This window comes from Ammospiza nelsoni, chromosome 2 (genome assembly GCF_027579445.1).
Source record: "Ammospiza nelsoni isolate bAmmNel1 chromosome 2, bAmmNel1.pri, whole genome shotgun sequence".
Lineage (NCBI taxonomy): Eukaryota > Metazoa > Chordata > Aves > Passeriformes > Passerellidae > Ammospiza > Ammospiza nelsoni.
This window is the reverse complement of record NC_080634.1, coordinates 86,337,334-86,362,214: the sequence shown is the minus strand read 5'-3', so window position 1 is coordinate 86,362,214 and position 24,881 is coordinate 86,337,334. Positions and strand designations below refer to the sequence as shown.

Below are 24,881 nucleotides of genomic sequence, written 5' to 3'. Positions count from 1 at the left end.
CCTTTTTTTGTGTAGGGAAGGATTCAGATGGGGAACTTTGTTGAGGATATCACAACTTCATACTGGTTTTGTGTGCCAGCCTGGGAAAGGGTGGTGGGCAGCAGCAACTAGAAGCATCAGAAATGTAGAAGACATGTGCTATAAACAGAGGGTGAGAAAACTGGGTTTCATTTAGTCTGGAGAAAAGACAAGGACCTACTGAAAAGAGAGTTAGGTTGGTGTTCAAACTGTGTCAACAAAAAAGAGGTGAGATCATCAGGGTCCAGTGCTAGGAGAGACCTGGTAAAGGCTCGAGCAGCATGGGGAAAGGTGTGCTTAAAGTGCTGGGACAAACTTGCTGGCAGTAAGGGTCACACTGCGTGGAAGGAGCTCCCCTGGAGAGGCCCAGGAGCCTCTGTAATGCAGAGTCTGAGTTCTCAGTCCTACCTGCCTGTCCTTTTTCAGGACCCTGGCAGATCTTTATTCTGTGACCATCTCTGTTTTTGCAAATGGCAGCACAGTGTGTGGGATGGTTGATGAGAAAAGCACGAAGCTCTATTTTCAACCGGTCCAGTTCTTGTTTTGGTGGCTTGGCTGTTGGTAAGCACTGTGGTAAATTACAGAGAGAGTGATAGTATAGCAGTAGTGATAACTACAAAAATAGATCTGTGTTCCAAGTGGCCTTCTGTTGTTATAAGTTGTATTTTAAGAAATAAATCTTGCTGATGCTTTTTTCCCTGGTGACGCTTAGTTTCCAGGCAGTATTTATGAAAAGCTACTGTGCATTTCTAAGTTTGTTTTCTGTGTCTACACTGTCCTTTAGCTCCTATAATTTTTTTTTTTGTTTCTTCATGCCACAGTTTCTGTTGCTGGCCCATTGCTTTTTCAAATGCATCTGGAGAGTAGGAGTTCAGTATGTTGGCAGTCTGTGTGGAAGGGAGGGTGAGCATCTTCTGTGTATTCTTTACTTTGCTCCTGAACTTGCTGCTCACAGGGAGGTTGGTATTCTTCCATTTTTTATAATCTGTTGAGGAAGAACCCCCTGATCATTAATTTGAGGTTACTTAATTTAGAGTTTCTCAATCAATATGTTGAGACAGCTTTTAAAGCTTTTAAAACAAGGAAGGGGCAAATAGTATTTTGTGGGGGCAACTGTATTTTTCATCCCATTGTGTATATTTGTTCATGGTTATGAAATAAGTAAAGTTGGGACTGAAGATTATGACTATACTGTAAGGATTAGAGAAAGAAAACAATTTTTAGTTGAACCTTCCAGTATTTCAGAGTTCGTCTTGGCATTTGACTGAGCAAATAAATGTGTTTTTAATGAAGAGTTCAAAAATATATTAGTTTTGTGGTTCAGCTGAGAGGCAAAAGCTGTGGTTTTGTTCACACTTAAAAGTTGTAGGCTGTGTTGCATTTTAATGATGCCATTTGAGCTGCCACAACCGGGGCTTTGCTTGTGTTTCTATGGAAAACTTAGATTAAATGGGTTCAATCGGGACATTAAAGAATTATCCCATAATGAAATAAGTCCTAAGAAAAATTCATTCAAAGTCATGTTTGGAAACTTAGCCGGCCATTTAATAATTATTTACATATTTTCTTCACTTGCCCTCCCTCCTCCAGTGTGTTTTGTGGGTGAGGCTGTTGGCATTCCTTAGCTGGAGGGTAGAGGCAGAGTACCAGGCAGGGTAGGACCAGCAGAGCAGCTGTTTAAGCGAGCCCCTCTGGTGACCCCCACTCCCTGTGTGCCAGGTGTTCCTGCTGCCCCTGAGCTGGGTTCCTCTGCATGGACCCTGTGGATTGCTTTGGGCTGTGTGTGTGGTGGCAGTGGTGGCCGAGTGTGTCTGCTTATCCTGAGGTAAAAACCCGACCCACACAGTGTGATTCATGTTTCAACAACCTTGGCTCTGGTACTGCTTTGATCTACAGATCTTGTGTTGCTCAAAGTTAATTGCTTAATGTGGGGTATAGCCAGAGAATGTCAGGAAGATGGGAAGAGGAACTTAGGAAGATTTAATAAAAAGAAACAAACCCCCAAACCAACTAAGCACCTCTGCTGCCCACCCCCCTCCCCTCACAAAAGAAAACCCCTAAAAAAAAAACCAACAAAACACCAAACACAGAAACACAAAAAAAAACGCCCAAAAGTGAAACTTTAAATCAAATAGAATTAGTAGAGCCAAAATTTCAAAATCTTGCATAGCCAGCATACAGGAGCTGTAATATATTGTGTTCCTTCTCTCTTCCCCACCCCCCTGCCCCCCTCACATTGTAAAGAAATGTTTTCTTTTGATGCCACAGCCTAAGTTGAGCAACAATAGTTGTAATAAGTAATGGGATCTGTGCCACTCCTTAGTGGATGGGTGGTTGTATCTTTTTCTTGTACTCCAGATGGGTGGAGGAGCGCAGATGTTAAAGCATGGTGCTGACACTTCGGCCAGAAACAGCCTTATTTCAGTTAGAAAAACCATGTCATATCCCCATTTTGAATTCTTTTTCTTCTGACAGGCTATGCAGTTATCGCTTCCTTGGTTTTTACTTGCATTTTTGCTCTGTAATACTTTGTTCCACAGCTCATAGCTGTCCTGTTTTTGTTAACTTTTTGCTCCGAGGCATGGGGCAGACTGCGTGCCAGGACAGCCCTTGGTCGGGCTGCTGACATCTCTGAGGAGTGCTGCAACTCATCTGTTGGGTGTGACAGCTGTAATGCCTTTGCCATGTGCATTACAATAGAGCACAAAACATACATGTGCATGATCCTGCAGCAGGGGAATGTGGGCAGTTGGTAGAGGGAAAAATGCCTTCTATTCCCATATTTAATATTGCTCAAGGCTCAGGACTAGATTAAAAAGGGCGAGTAAGCAGAATTCCTGCCAGGGAAGTTAAGCTATTCGGGATTGTCAAGGAGAGGTCTGGAGGAATGTCGTGGGGAATTAAATCAGGAGCCACATGGAGCTTTCCCTCTATGCTTATTTTGTTTGCCCTCCTGTGAATTTGTAAGCATGCGTGGTTCATGGAAGACCCTCTTGAATGAAGAAAGCATCTGTGTATAAGGAGAAATCAACACCTTAAGCCAGCTGAATAAGTTTTCATCTATTTGAATGTGTTTGTTGAAGTGGTTTTATTGCCAAAACAGGATAGAGAAAATACTAATCAAAATTTCATTTTGTTGGTATTAGTAAAGTTCATTCATATTAAGAGGATGGTAAAATCAACTTTGAAAATATTCTTATAAATTTGTTTTTAGCTGTTGTACTTATTGCATTTCTATCATAGTAGGTGCACATGTAACTGATATATATCAGTTTCCCTCATATCAAAAGAGAATTGTGGAATTTAAGGCTTTATATTCTGGGCATATCATTTGCTTGGGAAAGCTGCAATAAAAATTTAATACAACCTTCACTTACTTGCCAAAAATTAAATTGTAGCTCAAACATTAAATGCTTGATGTCATTCCTACTACCTAAAAGCACTCCTTTCGTTTTTTTAGGAGCTTGTGATGTCATCAGCTGAAGCGAAAACATCTACCTCATGACCTGGCATGTAAGTGAGGGAGGAACTGATACTTAAAAATAAATAAATAAATAAATGTGTGTTGGTGTTTACAATGTGTAAATTGAATCTATATACCTTCAACTTTCAGATATCACCTTTTGAATGAAAGCTTTCTGAATTTTAAAGGAATATAAAGTCTTTTAAAGGGGAGGAAGTCATAAAAGAAGCTGTTAACAGTAACATTTCAACCTGCGGGACTCCATAATAATCTCAGTTAAAATCTGTCTTATGTATCCCGTAATGTTTGAAATGCTCGTAGGCGTAGATGGAATAATTTTATCTTACCTCAGTATTTACATATGCTGCTTCTACTCCTTTTTATTCTGTGATTCTTTTCTGGATGTAAATTCTGATAGTTGTGATGAATGCACACTATACATGGTGATACCCTTCCTAAAATTAAATACTCTGCTTGTGCAGAAGATTTATATTCTTGTTATACTCAAGATACTTCATAGTGAACTTTCTGCAGCTTTGTGGCTCTTCTATTTTATTCCCTTAAGTAAGCAAAAATATTCCAATCCTCTGCAGAGGCATTTTTAAATTTTTTTTTTGTCTGCCCACTCTGCTTTTCTTTTATGTGGCTTAGAGGATTAAAGTGCAGTCAGTGCTTTGAGGGGCCAATGTCAGCAGTGAGCTGAGTGTTGCTAATTGGTGCCAACACCTGTCCCTCATTATGAAGCCTTGTTCAAGCTGTCCGGTGAACCGAGGTAACCGGCCTCCCTTGCATGTCTCTAATGTGATTATAAAGCCCTCTCCTCATGCAAGTTTTATTACTTATTCAACTTTTGGACTGATGTGGAAAGTAAAGCTAAGCTGAGCCATTTGGCTGGCTACCAAAGATCATAAGGAGTGGCAAAGAGAAGGGATTCACTCATCTCAATTTCAAGAATTTTAGATCAAAGCTTGCTTCTGTTATGACCATTTATTTATTTTTTTTTTAATGGGGGGAGGGCAGGACTGTTTTTGGCAGTTTTTTCATAGTTTTCAACGTCAAATACTCTGAATTTAGAGACCAGTTCTACAGACTCCAGCTGAGCTGTGAACATCTGAGTGCAGCTGCTATTGTGCATAACCCATTGATTTTCTGCAAATAGAGCTTTGGCCTTGACTACTCTTGCACCATCGCTTTGTCTTCGAGGGGTCAGGGCTTAGCAATTCTTTTCTACACAAAACCAGCATCAGCCTCTCCTCCCACCTGATTCTGTACTGTTAGCAGGGCTGTGATGCATTGTGCTTTGCCATTGCAGTTGGAAAAGATGACCTCAGATAGATTTCACCAGTGAAATTGATGGCTCAGATGAGATGGATCACTATCATGTTTAGGCTCTACAGGCAAAGGTTTAAGCAGATTACATTTTTCTAAGTAGTTTAGGTAGGTTTTTCAGTGTTTAGCTTGCAAAATTCAAGTGTGCAGCAATACAGTGCTGGCTGGAGGTTTTGGGTTATTTCTCTATGAGGGAGGAGAGAGGCAGAATAACTTCAGATGTGTATCTTGGAAAGGTTTGAGATAATAAACCTGTAAGAATCACATGAGAACCCTGTTAGTTATCCAGATTTGGAAAAATGTAAGAAAATGAAAGCGTAGTGGATTCTTAAACTTGAGACATGGAATTGGAAGTGTAGTTATTAAGGGGATTGAATCTCTGCAGAACCCAAAGAAAATCCCAAGTGGATAGGGCCCTAAGGTGGATGTAGGCTGTATTTGTACAACTGTTTATTTGATTTCTCCTTTAAAAAGAAAAACTAAAAATCAACAACTCAAGCACACTGGGAATGATCTAATCTTTTACTTAATAATTTTGATCAGGATCGTTCTGTGAACAGCAATCAACAAATTTTAAGGGCAACAGTATGTCAAGTGTCAGAATCTCTGGTGATTGTGCTCATCATAATCAAAATCTTATCTGATAAACAGAGTCATTTCAATATTTATCATGGCCTTATAGACACCCCTCTGATCTGTAGTCCACAGAGGTCAGGTTAGGAAGCAGTGAATTAAAAACCAATGAAATCCATAGCACAAGAGGATTTAATGGATCATGAGTATGTGTGGTTTCAGATGATTTACCTTACTCAATTAGGCCAGTTGCTGTCTCTGATAATAATCTGCAGTGGACACCTCGGGAAAGACAACATTATAAAGTTCTATTGACTCTGTTTCTTGTAAAATTTTGATTTTGGAATTTCCAGCAGATTGACATGACATTGTGTTTAATAGTCCTTATTCTCCATTTTGCTTAATTTCCTTCAATCTGTTTGTTTCTCAACCTCTGCAATATGCCATAGCATGGAGTTTCTCAAGGTCATTTTGTACATAATGATATTTTTTTCCCTTCAGTTAATTACTTTCCCTTGAAGTTTCTTCTGTAACTTTGTTTTCCTTGTCTCCTGGGCCATGAGAAGCTGTGAGTAGTCTCTTCATTCTGTTGCTTCTCTTTGCCACTTAAAATAGATCTCCCCTCTTCTGTATCCTCCTTCCACAGAGAGTCTGTTTCATCTCTTACCCTAAAGCCATGGTAAACTTTCCTCAGAGCTGTAGGTGGGGATTCACATTTTACAAATACTTTTCCAATGGTGTTGAGGGAGCTAGAAGATACTGCCTTGCACTTAGCCTCAATGAGTTGCTCATCCATAAAGCTTTCTCTGTGTCACTGAGTGGGTGTAGCAAATGAAACCAGACAGGTTTGTGTTGGTGCTTATTGCTGCTGCTCCTGGGCCTTCCCAGAAGGATGCCTCTCTTGCATCAATGTGATGTTCTCCTCCTACAGTAGTTTGCTACAGGTGATTTGGGAATGTCCAAGTGCTGTATTTTTAAAGGCGTTCAATTAATGTGTTTTCATCTTCTTCAGACCTAGAAGTGTCTCACAGGTTCTGTGGCTGTGTATGTATTAACCAGAAACCATAGTCAATATTGGGATAGGCCCACAGCACTCTGCCTCACTGGCAGGATGGCTGAGGGAGCAGCTGCATGTGCCTCATCTGTGATCTGCTGCCATATCACAGCTTCTCTGTGAACAGCCAGTCACTTGTGGTGTTGCAGAGCTGGGGAGGTGGATGGCCAGAGTCTGGCATGGTTTTATTCTGCCCCAGTCCAAGTGCAGGCTTGATTGTGCCTTCTCTCCTTTGCAGAGCCCCTGGTAACTGGTACAGCTGCAGTGTGCCCCATGTCCTGCAGCTGGGTGAGGTAAGGGCCTGCAGAGATGGCAGCTTCTTTACAGGCCTGTGAAAACCTCTCTGACCAGGTGGAGTTGCATGTACAAAACATATCAGCTGCAGGTTTTGCCTTACATCATGGAGTCTTAAGAGTGATGCTGCTGTAAGGGTGGTTTTGTTTGTTTTGTTCAGTTTCATAGTTGTACTTTCAGTTGGAACCTCTTTTCCTGTTTCTCAGCAGAGATTTTAGTACTGCTCTTCACAGCATGGGATTCAATTGCAGCAGCTGCAACATCTTGTAGCTCTTACCATATGAGTAAACATGTAGTGAAACACCTTCCTACTTCCATGGCTTGTAGGCATTTCCATTCTTGCCAGTACAGGAGTGCAGACAAGAGACCTGCTTTGGGGGCAGACTCATTTCCTCACACCTTGGCAGCTTTGGAAGGTCAGCTGTGGATAGTTCCTTATCCTCAGGAGATGGAGAGTGTTCTCCTCTGCTTTGAGTCCGCCTGTTCAAGTCCCCATGTTCTTTGTGATCCACCTTGTGGGTTGGCACCTTTTCTCCTGTGCCAGAAAAGCCACCTGCATCGGCACAGCCTGAGAAGGACATGTTTTCTGCTAGGAGCTGTAGAATTAGTTATTTAAATCTTGTTTATTTCCACAGAATAGAAGAGGAAGGAGGCATTTAGAGGACTGTTAATGGTCAGTCCTAATCAGTGTGTCCCTTCATTAAAAATATGAAAGTACTTTGGCTTCAATTTGACCATTTGATGAGAAATTGAACCTTACATGGTTTTCAGGATGCATCTCTTGACTGCTTCCCCAAACAAGATGTGGCATTTTTGAAACCTTGGGCAAATAGAATGGTCCTTTCCTCTTTTCAGGGGTAGTATCAGCCCCAGTGAACAAGTCTGTTACTTATTTAGTCATTGCTGCAGCTCGTGTTATGGCAGAGAGAAATACTTGTTTCTGCCTCTACTTTGTACACAAAAATGGACAAACATCATTTGGCCACAGTACATCTTTCATTATGTTTTTTTCCCCATGTCAGTTTGGTGATATAGAGAAACCTGGAATAGTATTTATTTTTATAAATCTATTTTAAGTCTTTGACTAAAAGACCCTCTGTGTCCTCTAATGTGTTGTATATTACAGATAGTACAATAACATTAATTAAATTAACCAGACATTAAAATTAATTTTAAATCATTAGTTATTAAGACAGATTTTTTTATCTCTTCAAAAGATTTTTTAAAAAATACTAACCTAATCTAAAAAATATTTTTAAAAACCTTATAGTTAATGTTTTCTCATGCTGTGATATTTTGACATGGAGAACCAAAATAACAATACAATTGCATATATGCATGTTGTGTGAAAGGAAAATGTAGAAGAATGTAAGTATTCAACCAGAGATTTGAAATACTCCAAATACTGTTTAGAGTTCTGGCTGTGACAGAACATTCCCTTTAATTGTTCCTATCCAATGATCCCCTTAATGCACTCTTTTTACTTGAGGAAACCTTTAGCATCCAGATTTATTTCAACTTTTAAATGACAACCATTTCTTGTCAGATAAGGAAAGAAATTATCAACCTAATGTTTCCTGCAGGAAAATATTTGTGTTCTTACTTTCTTTGTGTAGGGTATAAAGATGCATATTGATGTTTTCTGCCTTTTACAATCTGTCAGGTTTTGTTGGTGATGGAAAATTTTGCAGTGAAGTGGTTAGCCTCTTGGAAGCATTATAACTAAGAAAAAAATTAGTTGAAACCGATAAAATAGTTAATGCAGGCTGCTGTTGTTGATTCTTTTATTGGATATTTGAAAAGAACAAAGCAAGAACAGTGAAACCTACTTTAATATATTTATTAGCAAGTACAAAAAAATTAACTTATTATTTTAAGCAAGTGTTTTGTAGGATATAAGAACTGTTTCCTATGCTATTAATAGAAAAGTTGTTTTTCATAATCCCAAATAGCACAAACATTTCTAGATCCTTCCTTCTTTGATAGTATTTCCTGCCTGTGATCCTAGCTGCAATACTAGTACTCTATTTTGTCATGAAAGCATACATTAGTACAGCTAAAAGAAAAATATACAAGTGGGCAACTGCTGGCAGCATCAGGCAGATGGGGCAAAGTGGAGCTTCACTTGAACTAGTCTAATACTGGTTATTGCTTAATTTTCAATTAAGTGGGGATACTTCTGTGGGCTTTCTTTTGTCCCCATCTCCCGTGTCCCTGCAGTTTCATCATTGTGCAACAGCAGAACATTACTTAGTGTATCACAGGGATTTTTCTTCTGTTTTTTTCCACATGTGCATCAGCACAGGAAGGGCAGTGAGTGACAAGGTCACAGAATACGCACTTGGGAGACCTGGATGCAGCTGCTTGCTGATGCTGGAGGCTCCAGCGTGATGTGTGGCTGCTCTGCGCTGCAGCTCTGAAATGTCAGGGCTTTTAGTGCTTGCTTAATATGAGCTTATCATGAGGGTAGATATGGTGAAGACTGAAAAACACTTAGAGCCAAGGTAACGTGAATCATACCAGTTCTTAAAATAGAAAGCCCAGCTAAGCGCTCGGAGGTTTTTCTGCTCAGTCATATTGGTGAAGCGTGTGCTGCTCCTGTTTCTCACCAGTGCCTGGCGTGCCTGTGGCTGCAGTCTCCTTGCAGATGGATACAGGGAACGTGGCTGCCTTTGGGTACTGAGCCCCCTGGGCAGCCAGCCCCTTGTTTGCCTGGCTTAGCATAGGGCGTGATGACCTCTCCTGGTCCATTTTAGTAGCAGTGCACCACATCAGTCTTTCTTCAAAGCCAATGTTGTCCTTAGCTTTGTGTAGTAAGTGGACTTTTCGTCTTTTGTCCCTTGGTTCTTGAATGTTAGTGTTTAGTCAGGTATGAGGTTTCTTCTGAGGAAGCCCTGTAAAACAGATAAAACATGTTCAAAAACTGTGTCTCTCCAGATGAGGGCTCTTCCGAGCAGGTGAGCTTCCAGAGCTGGAGGAACTGGGGTAGGTGCTTTTCCGTGGCCCTTGGTGCAGGTGCAGTTAGAGGGCTGTATGTGAGCTGGCCCTGCCTCCTGGGCATTTCCTTCAGGGATCAATTTGCTGCTCTGTTGTTTCCAACAGCCTGACAAGAGACAGTTTATGTGATGCTGAGCAGAGGAAGTGAGAGCTGTAGTGGCATCCTTCTGTTTACAGTGTCCTGCTGGTCACCTCAGCAGGTGGTGGTGCTTGTTTGTTCAGTATCAAACAAGCACCACCACTTCCCATTGTGACTTTCCCCTTGGGAACTTGTTCCTCATTGCATCATGCTGGAGACTTCCTTGCTCCCCCAGGGAGGGACCTACAGCCCTGAGATGGACCTGGCTGGGGTGGGCAGGCAGAGTACCCTGCTGAGGGCTGTGACTCCCTTTTCTGAGGGATGGACCCTTCTTTTTGCCTTTTCTCTGCCTGGGAGCGGTGCCAGGAGGAGGGTGAGAGGAGCTGGGAGGTGGGTGTGAGAAGTGTTCATGGGGCTGCAGCCACACAGACACACTTCAGGCGTGTAAGCGTGGCGATGCCAGGCAGCACCAGACTGGTTGTGGTTCTAGGGAAGGAAGGGATTTGGGGTTGTTTTCTTTTATATTAAAAGCAGACTTGTATTCAAATGCAGTATGATGTTTTGAAGGAAATGATTTTGTGTGTCCAAATCTCTGATGCTGTTTTAGGAAAATGATAGTCCTTTTAATAAACAGCTTGTATAAAACCAGTGTTGTGTTCAGGAGTAGAAAACTGATAATGAGGTCTGAAGCAGAGAGTAGCTCAGAACCACATACAGAGTGGTGTATTTGATTGAATTAATGACAGTCTGATGTGGTTTATTTTTTTTTAATGGACTGCCCAGATCAGTATTGTCTTAAGGATGCTAATGCTAGAACTGCATGTTTAATTGACAGAAGTATTTCCATGTCAGCCTGGCCCACCTGGCTGTTCTGTATACAGGCCAACACGTATTTTCAAAGATGAAAATAAGGCTGCTCAGTCAGTGCTGGGTGTCAGGAAAGCACTGGGAAGACGGTGCAGTGTAATATCTTTATAGCCTCTTGGAGAGTTTCTGCTGAGGTAATGGCGGCACTGCACGTGTTGCTGGTGATTTGTTCTTCTGAGGATTTCTGGTTTTTAACAAGCTGCTTGGTGTGAGGCAATTTAGAAGGCCTCTGGTGTAAATCTGCTCCCCTGCCCTTGCAGTGGGTCAATGCATGGATGTGGTACCAGAAATTAAAAACTGTACTTCTGTTTTCAAGGTAGGAAAGGTAATGGGGCGTGCTGTGTTTTATCATGTTGTCAAAGCACATTATTAATGTGAAGTAGCATAATTTACCCTCTTTTTATACTTGGAAGGCAAAGTGATGGTCATTAAGTACTTTGCACTAGACTGAATGATGGATCATCGTGGTAGAAGGGCACGTGAAGTGATATCAGGGCTCCCTTTTGGCACATAATCCACAATGAATGTGTGTATGTGATTATATTTGGGGTTTCTTTGTCCTAGTTTTATGGTCTATCAGATTACTTCAGTCCAGTTCAGAATTTAACAATTTCAAGGGGTAAGTCATGTTGGAATATGACATTTTGGACTACTTCTTTTCTTTTCCTTTTTAAACCTTCAGTACCTTTGAGGCAGCTGCCGAATTGCTTTATATAAAGATGCAACATCCAAGGAAGACAGAGTTTGAGACTGTCTTGTTGCTACTGCATTTCATATAGACCCAAGTTATTAGCCAGATTCCTGTAATGGGCACTTCCTTGCTTGCTACAATTACTTACTGCCTAATGACAAAGGAATTGGCTGTTGCTGGTACTGCTGCTTCTAAAAACTGGTGCATTCCTCCTTTGTTGAATTACAGATTATTATGTTAATTGAGACTTAGTATGGAATAGTAGCAAGAAAAATTTTACTTTGTGGTGAGCCCAGAACAATCTTCACAAAACAATTCCTTATTTTATTTTGAGAGTTAGGGGAGACTAGAGTAGATGTGGTCACTCTATTATGGACTTCTTGAGTACAGTAGGAGTATACTACAAATTTTTAAGAATTTTCTGGTTAGAGTGAAATAAAAAAGCAATCACAGAATTGTTAAGGTTGCTACTTAGTTTGCTGATCATCCTCCTCTGTGACTTGTTTAACCTTTCAAACCTTTTCAGTGTAGCAAATATTGCTACATCAGGTTCTAAGTGAGTATTTTTTCCAGTTTATATAGCCTTTTTGTGAGATTGGATAGGATATTAAAAAATAATAATAAAAAACCCAAACACGAGCGATCTCTCTTCCTCTAGTTATTTGAAATTAACAAATTAATTGCATTAACTCTATTCATATTTTGTAATTTCCCTGGCAGTTGACTATGAAATCTGACCTATTTAAATGGTTTTACTGTACTACATTTCCTGGAGACCTTTCAAGATAATTTGCTTCCTAATCTAAATTTAACAGTTACATAAACCACATTTTGGAGACTTGGAAATTGCTACCTACTGCCTTTTTTTTTCCTTTTTTTTTGTAGACAAGCCATATTGTAAAAATGTAAGTACAGAATTTTAATCTGAAATTTGCATGTAGCCTGTCATTTGGTTTTCATACATAGATGCTGTTTTTCTTTTTAATAAAATGAAGTAGGTTACTTTTTGTCCCACTTGAAAATTTCCATAGTGTTGTGGCCAATTCCATTTTTGTCAGGCTATTTTAAGATGTGAAGAAGTAAAATCTCACAGGTCTAGGATATATTTGCTTTACAGTTTCTTGAATTTTCTGGTTCTGTCTTTTCCATCTTTATAGGTCCGAACAGGTACTGAGTAGTGTATGGATGTGTTTAATCTTTGTCTGCAGCAAACTGAAGCCTGGAAGCACGGCTATTCCTTGGAGATACTGTTTTGTTCAGAAATCTTGGCTCTCTGTAAGGATTCATTTTGTGTGCTTGTCACTGATGTCTTGCCTAATATGCTGTACAAATGCAGACTGTGATATCTCATCCTTGTCTGCTGTTACTGATGAACTATGCAGAGGAATGCATTAGGAAAAGTAGCTAAAGGTAATAGTTTATTTGGTAAATTTAGTTGTTTATGCTGATGCAAATTGAAAATGAAAAAATATTTGTTTGTCTTGTTTCTACAGATATTTGAAATGGGTTTTTGTTTTGGATAAGGCTCTGAAATTTTGTTACCTGTCTGCTACTTACATGTGCTACTTGAGTGATTTTTTTTTTTTTTTTTGAGTAATCCGTGGTAACTAGCTTTTGAAAAGTGGGAAGTGCCTTAAGTCAGTGCTACATTGATTTTCCTCAGGGGCAGGAGAGAATGGTGGTGGAGGCAAGTGGCTGCTTCTTGTTCACTTTAGCAGTGCAAGTACTTGTGAATAAGCAAAAAGGAGCAAATAAAACTTAGAAATCATTAATTACAAAACATATCCCTTAGATTTTTGGAAATGCCAGTGTTACTGTCTTAAGATTGTTGCATGTGCTGGCTGAGGTGTTGATTCCTCTTAGCTTGGGATTCATGTTTTAATTTCAGCCAGGCGTGTGCAGGGTGGCTTTTTCCTGGCTTTCCTTGAAAGTGCAGTGATGTGTTGGATGGATACAAGCATCGATTCTGTCTCCAGGGCAAAATTCCCAATATGTACAGCAGCCTTGTGGAAGCCAGGAAAAGCTGGCAGCATAGTGCTGCTGTCTGTGGCTGAGGTTTTCCTGGGGTTGTTTTCTGCTTAAACACACAGAGAGGTTCAGGGCATCTTGACCTGTGTTCAGTTGTTAAGGTGACAGCAGGCAGTGATGCTGATTTCTCTTTTTTAAAGTTGCAGTTCATGTCTTAAGCTGTTTCAAACAGATTGGGCATAAATGTGCAGCCATGGCTTGGCAAGTTAGAAGTGCAACAGGTGTAAAATATGGTTCAAGTTTAGGAATAAGTAGTTATTCATGTTAAAAATTATGCCAGCAAATGTTTCATTGCAGTAATTGCCTGGAGAGTTGAACATCTTTTTCCTTGTGACATGATGATTTCTTACTGCTGCTTCTGTTTTTCAGTTTTCATTTAGAAGATCCCTGAAGGTGGACATCTTTAGAATTTGTATATGTTGTCATACAAGTGATTAATAAGATGTTAGTCTCTCTGTGGACTAAAAGCGAAAAAAAAGGGGGCAAAAGCACTTAATATATTGTGTTTGTATTTTTAATGGTCGTTTTTGAGGTAGTCTGTGCTTGCCTATAATGTCTGTGCACTCTTGAAGTCCATAGCCAAAGCACCCCTACTGACTTTGTAAGGTAGTGAGAGTCATGACCTAGTGACTGAGAAAGGAGGATTTTCTCCAGGCATTTTGGGGGGAGGGGGGTAGAGCTGTGTCTCATCTGCTCTGCAACAACGTTTCAGTCTTGAGTTGCTTTATACTCCCTGAGCTTGTACATTGAAACTGCAAAAAAGTGTTAATGTTAAAACTTAAGTCTGTTGAATCAAGAAGTTCATCGTGTCCATTTGCAAAATGCCTGGACAAACTGAAGGATGCCAGTCTGCTTTGGGGCTTTTGGACTGAAGCTGGGAAGGGTTGACATCAATTTTTATGGGGGAGGAAGGGGTGTCCCCTGAATTTCTGAACTGAGCAGCTTCTGATTCTTCTCCATTCTTCAGAGGCAGGTGAAGTGAGGCAGGAGCTTTCCCACGGAATGGATGTTTTGGGATCCCTCTCTAGTGTCTAGGGAATAGAAGCGTCTATCAGGGAGCCTTTCTGATGAGCCCTCATGCCTTGGGTGGAAGTGAGCTGGAAGTTGTGTGGCAGTCCCAGTGTGCACAAGGGGACAGCAAAGCAGTTCTCTGTTAGACAGAAAAGTGAAATCCCCTGTAGAGGTGGTCTCTGCTGAATGCTGCTCAGGCTCTGGGTCCTCCTGCATCATGTGGGGACATAGGGTGAACTTGTAGCCCATTAGGCACTTAAATAACCTGAGTTACCAAACACACCCCACCTGTAATTTGTTGTAACTGTGGATTTTTATACACTGTTAATGTGGTTAATATTGCTGAAAAAATGAGGAATCCGGTACTATTATTATTTTGGGCTTTTTGCCCTCAATGACTACTACTTCTGTTTCTGTCTGTTATCATGGAGGTGTAAATCTCTTCCCTGAGCTGCTACAAACCCAGTTCTCAAATAACAGCTTGTTACTTTTGTTTAGTGTGTGTTTGTTTGTTTTTCTACTCTCATGGAGTTTTTGGCAGAGGTGAGCTTTCTGTTCTAAAGGTTTTGTTACACTTGCCATTTCTATGTAAGCTGTCTTTGGAGTGTAGGCATCTCTGCTCTTCCTTCCTAGCTGCCCAGGCAGGAGTCCAGGCTTCCTGGGTGTTCTGTCCTGTAGTTGTCTCTCTCGGCCTCATGTTTGAACCTACTTTAATTGAATGCTCATGTTATACTTTGTAGATAGCTGCCCTTAGTACAGAGTGAAAAAGTTTTATTGCTGCATGTTTATATAGCCTGTAAGAGATGGGAATCACCTGCCATAGGCTTGCAACACCTTTTAACAATTGCTCAAAAATTCACCTGGACATAAAACCAAAGCAAGTAGCAAGCACTTCCATTTCTTGCTAAAATGAGAGTAAGTTTTATTTGCTCTTGATTAAAATCCATGCCTTTTAATTTCACAAGTTGACAATATGAAAGTAGTCCTGTACACCTGCCTTCAGTACTCTGCAGCAAACTTCAAGTCTGGTGTCCCCCAAAACATATAAAAAGACAAGTCCTTCTGACCCAAGTGCCTTCTACATGTCAAACAACTTTTGTCCAAGAGCTTCATGGAAGTTTCTTCATCTGTACAAGCTACCTTATGTTGCTTGCTGGAAGCAAAGCCCTGTGGTCTTTTGACTATTTAATATTTGATGTTGCTGTTTTCTTGGACACTGGTCTGCGCATGTAGCATGGCTGCCTTGTCTCCCCTATGTTGCTTGAGCTGTGAGAAGGTGAATTAATGTGAAATTGTTTGTTATGTAATGGAACTTTATACCTTGCTTAAGTGATGATGCAAATGACATTTGTCCTGTGTCTTTTTTTCTTCCTCCCCCAGGGTAAATACCTGACTCAGAAATTCTGTATCTGCTTTCTTGATAACTGGAAGCATTGCTTCCTTTGTCACCTTTCAGGAGTGTGGACAATGTCTTTTTGTATAACAGGTTGAAAGGATTGATTTAAACTTGGAGTGATCACTGCATTTAGATTCAGTAAACTCACTCTCTTAAATACAAAGAGTGCTGAAATTTTCCACTGAATTAAACACTTGTGCTGCAAACAATTCAATTTCAATCTCTTCAAAGCCTTTGGGCAGGCTTCTCTTATCTGGAGATCTTGTTTATCCCGTGGTATTTAGATAATCTCAAGAGCCATTGTACAGTAACTAATGTGGAGTACTTATCAAATGGGATATTCAGCTGTATTGCTTTTTTTAATGGCATGTGGTTATGTTTAAGCAATGAAGCTGTTTACACTTCAGGTGTAGCCAAGCTGGCACTTAGAGTACTGCAGACATTTCAGGTTCAGCTATCTGCAACCTACTTGAGCATATCTTCTGCTTAAAAAGAAGCAAAAAAAAAAAAAAACAGTTCTTGTATATTCCTTTAGAATTACTTTTTACTTCTTTATTGATTTTCTCATTCAATCCATTACAAACATAGGGGTGATTTTTATTTACTGCTATTAATTGTAAACTGTTATTGAACCTTAGTTAACAAACGTAACATTGAATGTTATAGAGTGGCAGGACTAATAAGAATATAGATAGATTTTTCTTGGCACTTGTTTAGAGTATATGGCTGATAACTGTTTTGATTTTTCTTTTATTAAGTAGAAGTGCAGAAAGTTCTTCCCCTCTCTCTGTAGCATTACATGTTCAAAATTGAATTTCGAAAAGTTCAAAACCTTTTTTTTTTATGTAACTGGTGCAGTGCCACTGAAGTATTTCTCAGTGATACTCTTGATCACTTCTCAAACTTCTGAAAACCACGTTGCTTGTGAAATAAAGGGTGATCAGATGACCTAAATGGCATCAGTCACTGCTTTCTATGATTGTCACTATTTAAAATCTGCCTTTTGCTTTGCATCGATGCCTTAAGGTTTCCTTGTGTTTTGTTTGTTTGTTTAGGTTTTTTTAAGGTGTGTTATATTTCTAAATCCCTGCCTTGCTGTGCATCCACCTTATTTCCTGGCCTCCACTGTCTCTCAGCTAGCTCCTGCCGCCATGGCAACTCTTGCTCCAGCTGAACAGATGGGACATTGAGTGGAGCAGTGCAGGCTCATGCCCTGCCGGGAATCAGCTGGCGGCTTGCACTTCTTTCTGCAAAATTAAAAGCAGGCTCTGCCCAGCAGAGGCATGCTGGTTTTGAGGGTGCTCAGTTTCACAAATAGCACTGTGATCTATTAGTTGCTTGCAGAAATAAAACATAGTGACTGGACTGGGATTGTTTCTCTGCCTAAGGCCTCTTCAGAGGAGCTTTGCCTTTAGTTAGAAGAACTTGGCATCAGCCAGCAGCCAGTGATTTTCTGGTAGAACAATTGCCATCAACTTGTTTTTTTTTTCTCTTTAGGATGCGTCAGGATGAAACGCCACAGGCATCTAAGCACCAGTGACAGTTCAGACAATGAGAGTAAGTAATACCTGCTAGTTTTTTCTTTGGTCTATCACCCCCTTGTGGTTTCCCTCTGTGGTTTGAAGGCAAACTGTTTAACCTCTTAAAATTTCAAAAAAAATGTTTCTTGGTGGGTTTCTTTTTTGCATTTGTGGTCTTTGGTCTTCTGAATCATGTTATAGGAGGAGAATAAGGCAAAGGATCTTATAAGGGGAGTTCTGAGTATACTTAGAATTCCAAGAGAAACTTGTATATCTTTCTCATTTATAGTTGGCAAGAAGAAATCTGTAAATCAAAAGAAATTTTACTGCCCAGGGTTCTATTCTGTGATTATTTTTCTAAAAATAACCCTATTGTCTCATGGTATGCAGAGCTTCAACATTAAAATAGTTGGGGGTGGCAAGCTTCTTGAGCATTAATGTGTTAGAAGTATAATCAGTACATTGATTGCTATGTTATCTCATACTGGTTCTTGATCTATTCCATTTTTCTCTGTTCAACAATTTAGTAAAGTTACACTTTAAGTGTTCCTTGGCAGACATCTACCTGAATATCTTCCCATTTTATCTGCCAGAAACCCAAAACAGAACAACCCTGTGTGACAGGGTCTTGTTTGTAGCTTATAAATCTGTGCCTATCTAGTAGCTCTGTACATAATAATGATTCATTGTCATGTTCACTGCAAGTCATTGATGTATCCTCTGCTAAAATAACATTTTCCCAGAAACATCTCAGATATCGCACTATGGGTTTTTTGCATCTCTTGTTGGCACATTTTAGTATCATTGTTTTTTTCTTTAGGGTTTTTTTTTTTTGAGCATTTTCAAGCTCTGTTTTACTCTTCCTTCCACTTTGTTTGAAGGGAACTAAATGAAAGAAAGCAGTCTGTCTGCTTGTTTCTGTTTACTCATGCTTGTGTTGGGCAGAGCAGAGTGTACCCATAAACTTGGTGTGCTGTGGTTTTATAAAGAACGAGTGGAACAGGAAGAGCTGAAATTAAGCCTACAGACTGCCTAACAGGTTTTTTTTTGCCCACATCTTGTCAAAAATTATAATTCAAGAGATTGGAGTTTCATGGGAGCCTTGTGTTTCATGGGAAAATAAATGAATTGAACCGAGCTATAATGATCCTTTTTTATTTCTTCTTTTTTTTTTTAACAGGTCCTTCCACTTCCTTTTCTTCTTGTTCAAAATACAGGAGCAAGTCAAAAACACCAGCAAATGAACAAAAGAAGCCTGCTGAGGTAAGAACTGGGTTGGTCACTGGTAGTTTTCTTTCATGCAGTTTTCATGTTTCTAAGCCTTGAAGGAAGTGAGCTCTGGATCTATTGCTGGTGAGTCCTTTTGTCACCTGTCAAATTCTTTGTGAACCCTCATTTTCCTCACTGTGTGATTATTATAGGAGCTCTGATGTGTGATGGTCCAAAATGACTTATGGCATTTGCAGATGGTAATATGTACTTTGTTCTTTCCCTGGAATTTTAATATCATTTTGAAATTGGGAAAAGCTGTTATGGTTTTAGGAGTAGAAAAGTGGCTAATATGTATGTGTTTGGGAAGGATGTCTGCTTCAGGATGAAACAGTGGGACACTCAAGTGGGTAGGATATGTACATGCAGTGTTTGCTACTTTGTTACTCTTGCCTTTTACTGTCGATGTAGCTTTTTTGTGTACTCTGCCATCTCCACCTGTTAGAACCTCAACACTTACCACTGTCGCTGGACCTGTACTGACCTATTTAATAAATTGACATTTTTGCACAATCCAGTGCCCAAAACCCTCCTGTCGACCATTCCATTGGTAGACCCTCCTAGTGGAAGATTTGTTGGCTGCCTCCTCCAGATTTTATGCTTGCTTTCTTAAGGGCTGAAGTCAGATGCCAACTACAAATTTGAGAAATATTTCTTGTAGTTAATTCCCCTTACTTGTTATCATATTGCCTCTGAATGAGTCCTTCAGAATTTTAGTATGAGTGCTGAAAAAAGACTGGCAAACCCCACTTTATTTCTATAGAATTTAAGGTAATTTACTATACCAGCAGCTTTTTACCTGAGTGGTTACTGCTGTGCAAGGTTGTGTGAAATATGTAGATCATGCTCCTATAGCTTAAGCTATTCAGCAAATATGCTTTGTGCTTCTTTTCTGTATGCTGCTTCTGTATGCTTTGTGCTTTGTCTTTTCTGTATGCTTTGTGCTTCTTTTCTGTATTCTGGTTTTGCTGTGGTAAGAACAAGGTAAATGATACAGCATGTGTCATTTCTTTGGAAGCTTAATTCTCATTGCAAGTCAATTCAAGAAAACTCAATTCTAAAAGAAAATGCAAAAATGTTAAAAAAATAAAATTGGCTAGAACTAGCTAGCTACCTAGTGTTTTATTTGCAGCCACCAAGAAGGTTAAGAAAAACCCTCTAAGCTTTTTGCCTTTAAGATGTTATGAGGATTATGGTTCTGTAAGAATTTAAATCTTAAAGCAGCTTGTGGCTACTGAGGTCTTGTAAGTGTTGCTCATATGTGCCTAACTTTGTTACCAGTCAAGCTGTGCAAATGGGAGCTGAAGCACATGTTTTGCCAGGCTTGTTGCTGTTTCAGATACATGTTGGTGCTAGTCCCTTCTTTCTGCCCAGCCATCCAGTTTTATTCTTGTATCTCTTCATCATAGGGATTGCCCTATTACAGCCTTCTCTGAGTTTGCTCTATTCTTTCTCTATGTGCACATGTACGTTAAAACAAGAATTATGAAGATGTGGTCCAGCTATGTAGCATAAAAGTTTTCTGTTTACATAACCTCTAGGAATTAAAATGAGCAGTATTTTCAGTTCCTCCTTTTCAGATAATCTTTGCTGCCTTTTACCAGTTCCAAGGCGAAATGTTGATTCCTTTAATGCTTAAAATATGAAACTTTGAAGAACAAAACCTGGAATATACACTTGAAATTTCAAAGTCTATTTCATAATGTAATCCTTCTAGTAATTCTGGAATTTCTTTGTCATATTTGATTTAAGATTCTAATCCTGGGGGGAAAAAAAGAAGAAAAGAAAAGGAAAGAAATCCCAAACTTTAGAACATACCCTCTTTGGAAAGAGTGTTCTGAGTGCAACATTTAAAAGATCCCTGAAATTAATTGAGTTCTCCTGGAAAGGCATGGAAGGGAAGGTGACAGTAGTACTGTACCTCTTGTACATAAGACTTCTGGCTATTGTTTATGTTTTGCTTTTATTCCACTAAAAGCAAGCACTCCCTCCAACCCCTTGAAAAGCATATGCTGGGAAGTGTAGTATACAAAATGCTTTTGCCAGCAGAGCATTGAAATTGGTTATTTATGCATCAAGTGGTGACAGGGGAGCAAAGCAAATACTGAAAAGGGACCTCACTACACATCTAATATTTATTAGATAGAAATTTAAATTTTCAGGCTGACAGTATCTCTTTAGCAAGGCCTCTCTGTAACAAGTTGGCATTGCTCTCCTTTCATTCACCTCTGCTTGCCAGACAGCAGGCTGTTTCTTGAGTTAGTGATGCAGAAAATCTAGAAGGTCAAAGCTATAAATAGTTGTTTGGGAATGTTTTTGTTCATGGTCTTCATACATTAAATTTTTTTTTCATGCCAGTAAGCCTTGGTTTTTCAAATAAATTGCATGTGAGTATATATGCTTTCTTCCCCTTCCTGTACCATCACCAGCCCAACCTGAGTACCTGGGTTCTCTCCAAAGAAAAGCTTGGGTTTGGTTCTCCAATAAGCAAGTAGTGAGTATATGTCCAGTTCAGGACTTATCTGAATATGCTGGTGTCCTCTGAGTTTGCCTGTAAAAAGTGATGAGTGGCTGCATCTCAGGACTGCTTGAGTTGCCTTCCAGGTGCTTTGGAATCCAGGTGGGTTTGGGAATGGCCTCAATGGAGCGAGGTTGTCTGGTGTTAATGCTAGGCCAAGAGGTGTTTGTTACAGTGCAAATGTCAAAGCCCATTTCCAGAGCCTGTATCAATCCAGAAGAGATTGATTGATTGATTGATGTTAGTGGGTTGGACCTGGTTTCAACTTACTCCAGTTTGCTCCTTGGAAAAGAAGGTGAGAACAAGGGAAGCCTGTAATGATGCTTCTTCAGGCCATGGTGCTTCTGTAGGTAGCGTCAAAAGCAGGGCTGTGTCTCTTTCTCACTGCTCACCTTCTGGATTACAGTCTATCACAAACGACTGCAATGGTGACTTCAAAATTCTGTTACTCAATTAGTTTAGCATTTACTGTGAATAAATAAACTGTGTTGAGGTTAGAGGCACACCAGTAATTCAAAGTCATAACTGGTTTGGAGACTTTTATGATGATGTTGGCTGCATACCATTTGTGGTGTTGCCCCTCAGTGGATTTAAACATAGGCAGGAGGGACTCACAGCCTTCTGCAGTAGGCTGTGTGGGAGCAGCAGGGTAGGAGACATTTGGATGTCTGGCTCAGCATGAAGCCTGTACTTGGCAGTTTCCTGTCTCCATGAAAGCTGAGGCAGAAAATGATGGCAGAGTAGTGGGAGTAATTTTTGCAGGGAAAATGCATTAGCTGGACTGGCCTGTATGACTGACCATGTCTTTTCCCTTATGCTTGTGGGGTCAAAAAAAAGCCCAAGAGATCTTTATGACACTCAAATTTATCTATATCTTTTTTCAATCCTGTCTCCTCCTTGAAAGTGCAAAGAGGTTAAGTTAGCGTTGTGCTTTTTTTTAAACCTTTTCCATATAACATGGTAATATTTTACTGCTCTTTGCAAATAGGGTTTTGAATCTCGCAGCAGGAGTAATTTTTAATCCCTCATTGCTGATTGTGACAGCTGTATTATCATGTGAAATGCAGCTTATCTTCCAAAAGTAAATGGTCTGCATTCATTACTTGGGTACGTGAAACTCTTTTTAGTGCATTTAACTGCCACATAAATTGCAGTCTTGATCCTGAGAAGCAGCCCGTAAGACTAGACTCTTGGCAGCAAATGGACTCTTTTTGCAGTTTGAAAGTGCTTTATTTTGTTCTGTGACTGAATGGGCAATGTGGTTAAACTATATTGCTTTGCATGCACCATGTGTAATAAGAGACTGCCACTTTTATGTGCATGCTCACTTCAAAAAATTCTGAATTATCTGGGATGTGTACAGGCTTCTCAAGACCTCTGGGAAGCATGTGCTATCCATGAGCTACTTTTTAGCCTGCTTGGGTTAGTTGTTTTTTTTAAAAAAAATACGTAAGGCTGGAGATGCAAACTCATCAGTTACTTCTATGATGTTTTTTCCCCCTGTGAGATACTGTCTCAGGCTATTTGAACTCTTTACGAAGAGGTGACCCAAATGCAGAAAGGTGTGGAAGAGCTTGCTTGTGAAAAAGCTGAGCTGTTTTACCTTTGAAGTGAATGAGCAGGCATAACAGTAAAGTGTGAACGGGTTGGAAACAGCAGAGCTAGAGTGCTTCAGTCCTGCCTGTCCTTGTGATGGAAGAACTGGACAGAAAAAGCAGCTATGAGCATTGAAAAATGAGGCCAAAATTTGAAAAATCTGTAGCAATTAAAAGGATATCCTTTTCATGCAATTAGGCTGGGAAGCTCATCTGCTACAGGAAGTGGTTGAGACTGAGAATTAAACAAGATTAAAAAAGGAATTGGACAGATGATAGCAAGTACAGATTTTTAAAAATATCTGTATAAATTAATACCACTTTAAAAATTGATTGTTAGGATTAACCCCAAAATCCAAAGCTTATGTCTGATTAGCAACCAGAAGGAAACTTGACATGTTCTTGCACATTCTTCTGGCTCATGAGATACTGTCAGAGACATGATGTTAGGTAGCATTGATTAAGTATCCAATTTCCTGGCATTTCCTATACATGCTTACATGCTTGTAAAAGGAGGCTTGGAGGAATCATGGCTACTTAAATGAAAAGTACAATATTTAATTTACTTAAGCCCTGGATAATTAAGATAGTTTTAGAGAGTAAGGGGTTTTAATATTAGGATTTACTGCCTTACTTGCCCAATTGTGTGGATGTTTGGGAACTACAAATTTAATTCTACACATATTCCTGACTATCACAGCATTTTTAACATTTTAAGTTTCTCAGTCTAGTTGGTATATGTGCCTGGAATTGTAGCTTCATTTCCATTTGAAATTTATGTTGCCTTTTATTTTCTTTGCTGCCAAAAATTGCTCAACCAACCAAAACCCAAAGCAAACCTGCCTTAAGTTTCTACACTTCTCTAGAAGGTAAATTTCTTAGTTCAGAAACTTCCTGCACAGGTAGCAATATATTAAAAGAAGAATTCTCCCTTTCCAGGATAAGCTCACTAAGTTCTGTTCTTGGTGCTTCATCCCCTATAAATGGGCAGTCTTTTGTGCATACTGTCAAACATCCATACAAAGATAAAGTATGCTTACATACTGTGTGACTTGTAATAAGTCATATTAGAATTTAAATTTTGTTTATTATTTTTGAGGTGATTTTAGGTGTAAATCTGCTGCTTCAGAAGTCTGTTTGCTAAGGGCCTGTATTTGAGAGCTACAATAGTAGAGTAAGCCTTAATGCTTGGGAGTGCTTATGGGAATAAAAGTTACTAGATGCTTTCCAAGGAGAATAAAGAAAGATTATTTTACTCTCAACATGATGGAAAAACTCTTGTGTAATTTACATTTCATATAAACTCACGTGTTTGACAAAAGAATTTCAAACTTGGCCTTCAAGATGGGTTGGGAGGGACACCAAAAATCTAGGAAAATGCTAGCTGTTGTCTGGTAGAAAGGATGCTGGCCCTCATTCCATGCTGTTTGCTGTAAAAGATCTAATATGCTTCTGCAGGGAAGACAGGACATAGTAGTTCCCTCCTGCTTTTTAAAAAAATCCTAGGTCTGTGCTTGTGAGCAGTGCATCTCCTGACTCCCCAGGTGATGAAAAGCCTGAGTTGCTGAGTTCTGCTGGGTGCAGGGGAAGCCTGAAGCAGTTCCATGCAATCCAGCATAAAGTGGGCTTCGATTGTAACAAGAGCAGTTAACCCATAATGTGCTTAGGCCTTGGAGGTGTGGCTCCCAGTCATGGCCTAGGTGCCTGTGACAAGTGACTTACCCGTGCTGGGAGTCTGTAAGCAGTTGATCAAAGTACCTGAAGGCGCAGAGAGCGTCACAAGAAGTAGTACTGGCTTACATTTAATTTTTAAGAGATGACACAATCCATTTATTTTTCCTCACACATGCATTTGGGCAAGACATGGTGAATGAGCAGTGGCATCAGTCAGCTTCAGTAGTAGCTTACAAGGGGTATTGGAAAAGGTATTTCACTAATTTTTTTCTTTTCTTAATGTGGTTTTAAGTTTGCAGTGGTCATGAACAGAAGGTGCCTGGCAGTCTGTGCAGATCTGATATTTGAATTGTTCATCAAAGATGGGGGTTGTAGAAGGCCATTTTATTGTTAAGACCATTCTGTATTCAGTGCTAGTGTTTTACTGTAATTCTCTACAGCATTACTTGTATTCTCCCTGATATCTTTAATGGATAAGGATACTTCATGCGAAATCATATTCTTT

At 39.8% G+C, this 24,881-nt stretch overlaps 1 protein-coding gene across 1 annotated transcript in view; it reads left to right on the top strand.

Moving 5' to 3' along the window:
* Positions 1-24,881, top strand: part of JADE3 (jade family PHD finger 3) — a 63,876-nt gene that overhangs the window by 13,874 nt on the left and 25,121 nt on the right. Inside the window, exons 2-4 of the mRNA XM_059466637.1 lie at positions 3,479-3,531; positions 17,298-17,357; positions 18,501-18,583. Coding sequence (XP_059322620.1) covers positions 17,309-17,357; positions 18,501-18,583 — 132 coding nt within the window. The 5' untranslated portion in view covers positions 3,479-3,531; positions 17,298-17,308. The remainder of the gene's footprint in view (positions 1-3,478; positions 3,532-17,297; positions 17,358-18,500; positions 18,584-24,881) is intronic.